This window comes from Haemaphysalis longicornis, unplaced genomic scaffold (assembly GCF_048455015.1).
Source record: "Haemaphysalis longicornis isolate Haplotype H1 unplaced genomic scaffold, Haemaphysalis longicornis Haplotype H1 scaffold_6, whole genome shotgun sequence".
In the NCBI taxonomy this organism is placed as follows: Eukaryota; Metazoa; Arthropoda; class Arachnida; order Ixodida; family Ixodidae; genus Haemaphysalis; species Haemaphysalis longicornis.
Genome location: NW_027526407.1, coordinates 187,701,786 through 187,713,239, shown reverse-complemented (window position 1 = coordinate 187,713,239; position 11,454 = coordinate 187,701,786). Strand labels below are relative to the sequence as shown.

Genomic DNA, 11,454 nt, shown 5'->3' with positions numbered 1-11,454 from the left:
TCAGAATGAACAATTTCTTATCTAAGCACTCCGGGCTTTTAGAGTGTCAGTTTGGTTTCAGAAATGCAGATCAACAGAGACTGCCCTGCTGAAACAAAAAGAAACAATATTTAAGGCATTCGAGGGAAAGCACCTTGATCTCTGGAAATGTATAGATTTTTCATAGGCATTTGATGTAATTAATAACAAAATTTTGTTGGACAGTCTTTTTCATTGCGGCATCTGAGGCTCCGTCGCTACTCTTCATACTTGGAACACCGTCGTCAAGTAGTAGCTCACAATAACATCTTCTCAGACATGCAACCAATCGTGTCTGGTGTTCCACAAGGCAGTAGTTTAGGTCCTGTGCTGTTCGTTTTATATAATAATGATATCTTACATAGTTCATTGCCAGGTAACCTGATAGCATATGCGGATGATATCACCATGCTACTTTCGGAAAGTACAGAAACAACATTGGCAGTATATGGCAAAGAATTCCTGGAATACCTTAGACAACGGAAAAAATTACTTCGAAGTAAATACCAACCACAAAAAAGCTTTAATATATCTAGCAAAAAAAATTGTACTTGATACTATTAAACAGGTGTATGAAAATATAGTTATTAATATTGTTTCAAACATAAAGTTCCAAACATAGGCGTCCTTTTTGCAGAAACAATCAGCTGGGATCTAGAAATAGACTAAATACGCAAAAAATAATAAAATAAACAGAGTAATATGTAAACACAGGTACTCCCTTCCAACGGAGTACCTAGTGAAGCTAGTTATATACAATGCTTTCTTGCTTCCAGCCATAAGATATTATTATACCGTATGGGGAACAATCACAAAGAAAAATATTCTAAAGTTACTGGTAGCGAAAAACGAGCAGTTAGACTAATTGTAAACGAACCACGGTATGCGCGCACCGAACACTCTTTCACTTATTATAATGTACATAAAGTTAATACCTTGTACGCATTCAGATTGCTAGTCATGTATAAGAATGCAATATTAAGAAACAATCAACCATTTATTTCCATGCCTCACGTGAGATGCAATGCCACTTCTTACACAGTACGCCAGCGCCTGGCGTTGTTCCTGCCTTTTTTCCGAACTAACTATCGCCTGCAGTCATTGTGCTATATTTTACCATTGTATATAAATTGTCTTGAGAGTAATAATATCTGACTCAAAAAAACTTCAAAGAAAAAATTGTATACTGCTCTTTACCTGTTCGAGTCCCTCTGAATGATCATGATCAGACCGCATTAAACTGTTTGTCAAGCATAAATCTGTACGGACAGAAAACACCTTATGCTGCGTTTTAGGACTTTTTTTTTTTGTTTTACGGTGTGCCTTTTAAGCTATCCGCTATGCTTTTTATGCCTGTGTTAATTTTGTTCGTTCTCATGCAAGTGTGTTTCGTGACTTTATTTTATCCTTCTGAGCGACCGGCATATCACGTAGATTTTAGTGTGGTTTGGCCAATGTATGAAGTGAACTGTATTGAACCAAGCTGTCGGGTTGGGAGTACAAGGTCCTCAAGCTGCGTTGTTTGCAGCTTTTTCCGATGCGTTCTCTCTCTACTGTACCGCAAAAAGAGAGAGATGAAGTTTCATTTCAAAGTTTTATTTCATTTTATTTCAACTGGGGAACAAACTTGATGTTGCTTTGCGTAGACTAAACACTGTAGAGTTGGGGAAAAGTTTTTTTGTGCGTCATAAAATTTTATGCACTCTTGTTTGCTTTCGTGTTCTTGTTTTATTTTTCTGTACCCTCTCCTGCAATATCCCAGAGATCAGGCAGCAGTATTTATAAATACAATAGAATTTAAATAAAGTGGCTTTAGCAATTTTTGTTATGTCTGCCTTACCACAACCGGCGTGCTCTTCTCACTACGCTTAATTTGCCCTAGGCACACTTCTTGCTAAGTCATTGATCTTCGCTGCTGTTACGGAGCTTGTATTACACCCAAACACTCGTGCATCTGTTGGCCACTCTGCAGACTGGCTTCCCACTCAAATCAGAGGGATGGTCTTTACTGCCTATACTACCGTGCTGGTTTCATCTTCCCAGTGCAGCAAAGGTCGCTGAAGGAAGAAGTTATTATGTGCCCTTGAAAGAAGAAAATCTAACTGTTCACTTTATGATAGCATTCAGTGCGATTATAAACAGCTTTTGAACGAGATATGTGTTCATGTAGCTGTATTGTCTAGAACTAGTGTATACTGCTCCCTCCTGATAGAATACCAATGTTATTGCTGAAAGAGAAGGAATATATACCAAATATTTTACGCACACACAAACTTTATTTTTGGTGTACACGATAGATGTACTAGGAAGAGATAACGGGGGCAAGAATTTGCTACCCTTTCTTCTAGGTAAGGGGTATTGAAACCTTAATCAGATTACCTGAAGCAATTTACTGTATTGAAATACGGTTTCGTGTAAGCTACATCATGTTGTCTCACTCTACCCTGCTCGAGAAAAAAAAAGAGCACTACAAGGAGAAGCAATTTACATCTATGAAGCTATCCAATCACTCTGGTACGAACAGCAAAAAATGTTGCCTTATATATTGGGTTTGGGTCTAATGCCAAAAGCTTATCTTCAATAAGAATGACGGTTACACGGCAAAATGTTTTGGAGTGTCCCGTAACCCCGCTGATTTTTGTCATTCTAGAAAAATGGTTGAAAACAGCAACCTCTTTGATGTTGTATGAAAAGGCCAGTAGACAGAAATATCATTTTAGAAGTAATAAAATTTTAAATAAAAAACTTTATTAATCATTCTTAGTTGTCTGGATGGTGCCACCAGTCTCTATAAAATTTGAACTGCTGATGTAATGCCTCTTCTTCTCCAAATTTTTTACGCAAATTTTTCTAGATGTCGACAAACGTGTGTACCTACCTTTAGTTCCTTTATTCTGAGTGAATTTGTTCTTTTTCGCCAGGCAAACTAACTGTGAACTTTTCTACGTAGCAAATGGTCCACCTAACTACATGTTTTTCTGATGGGGGCTAGAATACGTTTCCGACGCATAGTTTCGTAATACACGACGTCCATTTACCGTACCTAAGAAATAAACGTATTTTGATTTCTTCACATATCTATTCATGCGTACGTGTTTTCTTTCAAGGTGCTTAGTGAGAATAAAAGTTTGAACCCTTATATTCGGAATGAAAGTAGCGATTGGTTCTGAGCTGTTTATTTTTGATGTCCCAGCTAGCCTTCTGTCCATCATTGATTATGGAAACGTGCTTCCCTGATGTACCATAATAAACCCTACGGCTATGCCCAATTTTGTTTCCTTTGCTTTTTATTAGCCGTTACAACTTTTCAATGTCATATATATTAGACTAGCAATAATTCCAACTCGGACAATTAAAAGTTTCGATTCACTCAAACCATCCGCGAAATTTAGCTTGGCTCGCAATGTTTTCAATGCATTCTTAAGCCGCTTAGTTCACACTGCTCACTTGCTTAAGAACAACTGCGGGTGGACTGAGGAAGGAACAAAGAAAAAGTACAACATTGGGTTATGGCCCAATATGATAGCTTCAAGTTGTTCCGATTTATTTGCAACACTGCGAGCGTTTATGTTTAAAGCGCCACTTTTTTACCGTAGCGGAGGAAGAGAATGTCTGTACACAAAGCAGCCGCGTCGGTGGATTGCCTCGAAAGTGCGTCATCCCTATTTCATATTTGCCGCGCTTTCGAGGCGCTTTTTCAAAGAAAGTGCTACGAGTTGTGCCGTGCCTCCGCCAGATGGCGCCACGGGTCCCGCGACCGAGAGAAGACGCAGTGAAACATCCCCCTCGCGAGGGGCACGATCAAATGCAGAGCATTTCCGGGGGAGCAACGACGTTAAGTAGTTCGCGTTACGTTAATGTTGTTGCACTTGTGGCAACTGCTGACGAGAGAGCGCTCGTCAGCAGTAGTTTGAATGAGTCAACGATATAAGGCGCGTTCGTAGCGTCCCATTCTGTCTCGGCTTTGTGGCGCAGTGGGTAGAGCACCATGTACATTGCGTTCCGCCCGCAGGGTCGAGGGATTGAAACCGGGCGCCGGATAGTATTTTTGTTATATATAGTAGGGAGGGGTGCGGTGCGGACTACGGACGTCAACGCGGGTGACATCGTGAGTGACTGAAATGCTCTGCATTTAAAAAATGCACTGACGATTACTATACTCTCTAATGCGAAATCTGTGCTAACACGAACTGCAGTCTTCTCAGCCGCGGCGCATATCTGCTGCGTCTCAGGAAGTGGCCGCGTGATCAGCGAACGAACGGCGGCGCGTGCCACTCGGCCGTTATTTCGCAGAGCGTCGCCGCCGCCGAGCATGTTGCTGCAAATTCTGTTTCAACCTCCCGCGCAAATTACAGGTGGTTCGGACGAGCCACGAACGGAGGAGGAACCTCTGGTGAATGTGTGAGGGGAGGCAGTGAGAGATGACGCCTTAGTAGCGCGTGCCGCTCTTCCCCTCAGCCTTTCGCCAGGTACTGCTCCATTTTCTTTCGGCCTTCGGTGCCGCGTTCGCTGGCTTGGTTACGCGAACACCGGACATCGCGGCGGCCGCCGCTGACGCCGCCAGCAAACAACGGTAGTGGGCGCCGAAGTTCTCAGAACTAACAAAGACGGCATCCGGGGAACGTTCCTGACCAGTGCAGAAATCTCTCAGAATGAACGGACTGCCTTTGCTGGCATCGAAAACACTGGAACTCTCATGCAGCGACAAGGCAGTCATCCATTCGTGATTTTTCCCAAAGTGTCAGTAACACTTTAGTATTGTGTGTTAAAGTGTATTACAATAAATAGATTTGAATGTTTATTACAAAACAAGTTGGTATGCCGCGCAGAGTCGTATATATGAGAACTTGTGATAATTCAAACTTCTGATTATTCAAACAAAATCTCGGGACCTTCGCCTTTAAATTATCGCGAACCTACTGTATTCCTGTTTTATATCCACCTCAGTTCTCGTCACCTAAGCAACGAAGGCGGACTTTATGAACTCTGCCTTCGTTGCTTATTTGTAATTATGGTTCAGCTCACATGCCCGGGTGACAGGCGGACATTTGTAGAACATCAATAGATAAAGTAATATTTAAAAGTTTTGCGAGCAACATTGAAGTGTAGCCTTTCAATTTAAATTTATCAAAATGCTAAAAAAGCACACGTGTTTTGCTTAAAACCATCGTTGCCGAACATATAAACAGTGCCTAATGGTTAAAACGCTTGTCTGAGATTGGCTACATTTCTTGTTTGACAAGTCACTGCTCAAACTGAGTTGCGCAGGAGGTAGCTCACTCTCTTGGAACGCTGATAGGAGCTAGTTTCCATCGCTCCACTTCCCAAAGCCAGGCCAGCGTGAAAGGCATGCTCTTTCTGTCTCCCCATGTGGGGCACCGGTGCGGTCCGACGATGTCGTCAATCTCCTGCTGAACTCTTCTTTGAAAAGTGTCTTTGTGAATGGCAAGGAGTACGAAAGTTTGTTGCATTGACTCCCAGGGAGACAATGTGCCGCCAACAATAAAGGAACCCATGTGTCCAACCAGAAATCTGTCTGAAGGGGGAAACGATCAAAAACAGAGTAACAATGCACCAGTTAATTATTAGAGTGAATGGGCGAACTCTGGAGTGAAAAGGAATAATTTGGCCAGGAAAAAGATGTCAGTTCTGAGTTCAGTAAAAAGAATTCTAGCTTGTCCCTCAACTCCTTTCTATATTGGAATACTCTGCAATTTTTCTAGCTGGTATGTCCGATAACCACCAAAAATATATATTGGAGGGTCTATTTGTTGGTTCCACGTAAGTAACAGAAGAAACAGCGCAGCTGACACCCGGACAGAAGTAAGGCTTCGCACAGACAAGGAAGGGGTCGTGTGTATCTGGTCTTACTTCGGTCATTCTCTCAGCTGCGTGGTTTGTTCAGTTAACAGTATGTACAGGCAAGAGCAAATTTTACGGACCACTAAAATTTTAATTTTAGGTATTTCAGCCAGAAACTGTACTTTGGATGCGAGATGTATTATTACGGAAGTATTGCGAAAATACCGCACATAGTACCCCGGGCTGCCGTGCGGGAGAGAAATAACTCAAAATGGCTGCCTTTGTGGTTCGTAAGCACTTTATTTGAGGTACTTGTCAATAACAAAAAGCTTAAATGTATTTCGGATCTTTGAAAAAACCAATCATAGTAAACTACCGGGCTCTCTGACACTTAGATCCGATTATCCAGCTCCTCGTCCGTGCTTTCCGAGACCAATCGTCCGGTACTCGCAGGTACTTGTTCAAAAAATGCGTACTCGTAATTTAGTATTTTCACCCTGACAGCATTCGCAAAAATAGATTTTCGTTCCAGAGCTTTTGTGTGGCGGCATTACAGCCACCTAGGTTAAAGGTTATGATAAGGAAAGGTCACGGGCAGCACTGCACCAACGGCATCAGAAAAGATACCAGACTAATGCGTAAGATGTTCGCGCTAGTGACCACAAGGTGAGGAGAAACTCGGAATAGAGTATAGCCCTTGGAAAATAGTAGTGGAAACGTAGGACAGAACGTCTATACTATTTCGAAGCCTTTCATCACCAAATGAACATTCAATGAGTCTTTGCACCTATGGTAATTGACAAGTCTGTCTGAGGCATCCACCATCCGGAGTAAGGCAAAGTAGTGGTCAATGGCCTGCTCTGCACGCTTTATCCCTAAGAGCTGATGTACCATGTCTACGCAATTGGTCTTTGACATGAGCGGTAAAGGCGATGTACTTTGTTTTAAATGTGAATGCATTTCTTAGTCGGGGGTTGTCGTGCTCCGTCGGCGTGCGCCTGCATGCCTCCAGCGCGAGCGCACGTGAGCGCGCGCCTCGTAGTTCTGCCTTCGTCGTCGTCGTCTCGGCGCGGCGGACCCGCGCCGCTAGTATTTTTAAATGCGAATGCATTTCTTAGCGGGTGGTAGCTCGGGCGGGAGTAGCGGAGGGCAAGGGGAGAGGAGGAGCGCGCTCGGGCGTGTGAGGGCGCTCGCTTCGCGGAGCTCGGCGGGAGAGAGAGCTCGCGCGCGGGGCGGGCGTGTTGCGCGGGTCTCTCTCTCCTCTCCGCGTACCCTCTCTCCGCTCGCTGCGCTCGGAAAATGTATATAAATGCAGTGGAGCGCACGCCTCTCTCCGTTACTGCTTGCCGCAGCGCACTCATCGGTGCACCCAATGCATTCGCATTTCCGCACGATCCCCTTCGGGGAGGTGGGGGGAGTTTTTTTAAATTAAAACCGAAAGGGCTCCACCGAATGGTGAAGTGGCGAAACGATAGGGCACTTGAAATAGTGTGAATCGAACTTAGGTGCTGCCCGACTTTTCGGTGTGACAAGGTTGAACGCAGGTTTTGAATCAACCAAACGCGATTTGAACTGACAACGTAGGAGATTAAAACTACCGAGGGAGACTAATGGACAAAACATTTGAAGCAGTATACATACCTTTCGCTAATCTAATGGTAGAAGGAACCGTGCTTTAGCAATCCATGCGCGAAAGCTTCCTGCTGGGACCGCTTAGTTCTTATTGCGTGTAGGCAGATCAAAACAACAATATTTCATTTGTCAATGATTTTGTAGGTTTAGTTTTTGTGTTTCGTTAAGTTTTTGACGAAGGACATTGGTACACCAACCTCTTATACAGGGTGATCAAAATTATTTCGACAGGTTTTTTTTTAAAATTAGGCGCTTAGCTTTACGCGGGGGCCAATCTCTACAGTGAGATTGGGCGCCAAGGGGGGCGCAAAATGAGGGGGGGAACTGTTGATGTCGGTGGCTTAACTAACTAAAATTGAATAATTAACTTTTTGGCGGCTGCAGTAAGCAGCCATGCTTGTATGAAATAGTTATACGTAATATTGTTTCTACGCAGTTTTATTTGGCAGAATTCTTCTGGCGCATTCGTACCCCGAGATATCGAACTGCGAAGTTTAATGGCTGTTCGCATGATTACGAATGCTAGACAGCTAAGACCGGCGCAGAGCTCCTCCCTTCTGTGACGTGCGTGCTGTGTTCGGTGTATAGTTTGACAACGGGGTGGAGGCATAGGCAAAAGTGATAACTGGCATCCTTTCAGTCTTGGCTGGCGTTATCGCAATCTGCAGTACTTGGAACCCATATCAAAACACAGAACAAAACGGAGGAGCTTTGTGCCGGTCGCCACTGCCTAGCATTCGTAATCATGCGAACGGCAATTAAACTTAGCACTTCGATATATCGGAGTAGGTACGCATTAGAAGAATTCTACCAAATGAAACAGCGTAGAAATACGATTGCGTCTAACTTTTCAATACAAGCATGCCTGTTTACTGCGGCCACTAAAACGTAATTATCTAATTTTAGTTAATTAGGCCACCGACATCAGTTGTTACCACCTTATTTTGTGTCCCCCTTGGCGCATAACCTCACTGTAGAGGTGTCTTAACGTACATCTAAACGCCTAAATTAAAAAAAAAACCTGTCGACTTAACATCACCCCGTATAAAAACAATGCTGTGCTTTTGTTGCCTTTCCCTCCATGTTATTCCTTAGAACTAATATTAAGATTAGGGTCTCCAAATAAGAAGTGTTCGCACGATACCCTCTATTGTAGGACCCATCTCGCTGATATTTATGGCCTTATTAAACATCGTCTACCTGTCACACATCCCTTTCTAGGAGGGCACCTAAATTTTTGTCGGATGCTTTCTGCCTCGTTTCATTGCAGTAAAACTTGTTTCTCCCGACGTCTTGGTATTATACATTAACTAAACTCATCTTCTAAGTCTTTGTAAACGTTCAACAGTTGTGAGTAGTTTGAAGTTACGTTGGTGGAAGTTCATGCTAGGACATGCGGCATGGTGCAGCCTGTCTTTAATTGATTTCCTGCAGAAGCAGCTACCTGCCCATGATTGGGATGATCGGTATTTTAGCTGTGTGGTTCTGGCTAAATAAATCCACAGCGTTCCGAACAATCTTATTTCCAAAAATGCAGCAGCAAAATGCTTTACGGAACAAAGCATACTAAATTACTCATTCGAGATTGAAGCGCGTGGTTTTATTAGTAGCTTTATTGTAGAATTATTACCATCAAAATGTCATTCCTAATGACTATTTAAAAGCGCTTGAAAACCCAAGAAGTTCTCACATAATTGTTTGACAAAATGTATGCAGAAAAGCTCAAGTTAATGCGGTCCTTATTCACGTGCCCAGCGTCGTCTTGAGCGTGCGTATGTGTGTGTGCATGTGCTCATAATTTGATTTGCGTTGCCGTTGGGAAGTTTGGCTTCTTAAGGCCGACGATGGTTACCTCCTTCCTAGTGTAATAATTGGAGATACGTGGTTACTCAAATTCAACTGTCGTAAACGTGAAAATGGTCAACTGTTTGAACACAGGGAAACTCTTACTTCAAATATACTCGGAAGCTTGGGTAGCACCTAGAGATGGATGCTTGCATTGAGCCCTGCAGTACTTCTGCAAGACGTAGACTAAATTGCAATTTGCGATGCGCTGTATACACTTCCGAACTGTAGCGATCTTTTGGCGTCATCAACAGCAACAAGGACTTAAAAATTAGTGTCCTTCCATTCTGTGAACGTGGATGACCTGCGAAGTCGGGCGCTGTCGACGGAGTGCACAAATTAAACCCCGTTGTTTGTGTTTGCGCTGGAGCATAATTCTGTTACATAAATGTAACAGAATTAAACTTGGAAGGACTTGAGCTTTATTGTAGTGGACCAACATGGGGCTGTCTGTTTCGTTACCGTGTCGTAGGCATCTTACCGTCTGTGAAACACACAAGACACAACCCATTCCGACCGACCAGTGAAGACACCACAGAGGGTGCATTCGGCTGTTTGACGTCCACGTGTAAGCCTCCCGCAAGCAGAACGGACAGGCCATCAGTGAGGGCACGAAACCTATAGCTTTGCCTGCGCGCCCCCCCTTACTCCCTGCACTCCCCGAACGTGCACGCATAAATCGGCAACTGCTTATGTGCGCGTGCTTAAACCTCAAAGGCGCCGGCAAATAACAATTGTGAAAGAGGGGTCGGTGGTGGCGAAAAGGAACGACGGAGCGGCGCCGAGTAAAGTGGCTCCACCGGACTGAAAACTGGGGTGGGGGTTGGGGTAGGGGACGGGGTGGGGGTGGGTTAGACATACACTGCTTCGCAGTGAAACACAAGCATGCGGGACGAATATAAGAAGCGGATTGTTCAATAAATATAAACTAAAGAAGCTATAGATGATCACTTACATTGAAATGGAGAGTCTGGGTTGCATTTCGTCTCCTCAATTTTCTTCAGGTAGAGGTGAACAAAATCGTCCTTAGAGTCAGCTTCCGATGTGGTGTCGTACTCCTGCATCTGGGTGCTACGAAAGGTTTGAAATCAAACCCATTTCAAATAGGTCTATGATATGCATGTAAAAGGACAAAGTTTGTTCACGAAATTGCTGCAATAGAGTAAAACTTAGAGCAGTTAGTTGTCAATTTTGTAAACAGAAAAACTGATAGAAGTCAAAACACCGCGTTGTAGTCTGAACGTTTGCTGTTACTGAGATGAAGTCCTCATTGTGGCCTGTTAATATAACCCCAAGAATTCACTTTAACGCGTAGTTGCCGTAAAAATACATAAAAAATCACATAGCGTACGTCCAACAGGAGGCGTAGAAACACTGTAGAAGCAGTTGAAGCCCACTTACAGGTGTCAGGTGTTGAATGCACTGCTTGTATAATGTGTGCAGTGAATAAGCCTAATCAATGGTGCTTGAAGAATACTGGTATATATTTACGACATCGGCTAAACACTCCCGCAGACAGCAACTATAATAATTTACAAGCCCATGTTACCCAAAAATTTGTTTAATCTAATGCTTCTGCAGTCTAAATATCATAATATTTCCACATAGCAAATATCACAATGTGTGAAAATATTTTATAAATATTTCTCACGGATAAGAACAATTTTAAATTTAAATAGGTCAAAAATATCATTGGTAAATTTTCACGCAACAAAATGCGAATTAGCCATAAGAGAGGCACGGCATTGCAAGAAAAAAGACGGCACAAAATTAACTGAGCAGTTCTGAACAGCATCAAAATACTTCAGTTCTACAAAGGCAAATGAAACCACTATACATTGGTGGCAAACTTGGAAAAGGATGAAAAAATGTTGCTCGCAGAAGTGGCGTAGCGGACTTTATGAAAAATGTGAATTGAAAATGCATTTGTAATATTACGAGGAAGCAGGTACCAACAGTGGTTCTTGATTGCAATTGGTTGATTATGAGGTTTAACGCGCCGACGCTACACATGCCATGAGGCGCGCCTTAGTGGAGGGCTCCGGATTAACATTAACCAGTTGGGGCTCTTTAACGTGCGCCGAAACCTAGAACAAACGGGGCGTTTTTGCTTTCCGCCTCCATCAGAAAAGCGGCCGCAGCGAGGTTCTTGATTCT

General features: G+C 43.3%; 1 protein-coding gene across 1 annotated transcript in view; it reads right to left on the bottom strand.

Moving 5' to 3' along the window:
- Positions 1 to 5,294: 5,294 nt before the first annotated feature.
- LOC144143403 (cytochrome P450 2A9-like) overlaps positions 5,295 to 11,454 on the bottom strand; it is a 52,216-nt gene continuing 46,056 nt past the window's right edge. Inside the window, exons 6-7 of the mRNA XM_077675163.1 lie at positions 10,253 to 10,368; positions 5,295 to 5,554 (exon numbers count right to left, since the gene is read on the bottom strand). Of these exons, the coding sequence (XP_077531289.1) occupies positions 5,295 to 5,554; positions 10,253 to 10,368 (376 nt within the window). The remainder of the gene's footprint in view (positions 5,555 to 10,252; positions 10,369 to 11,454) is intronic.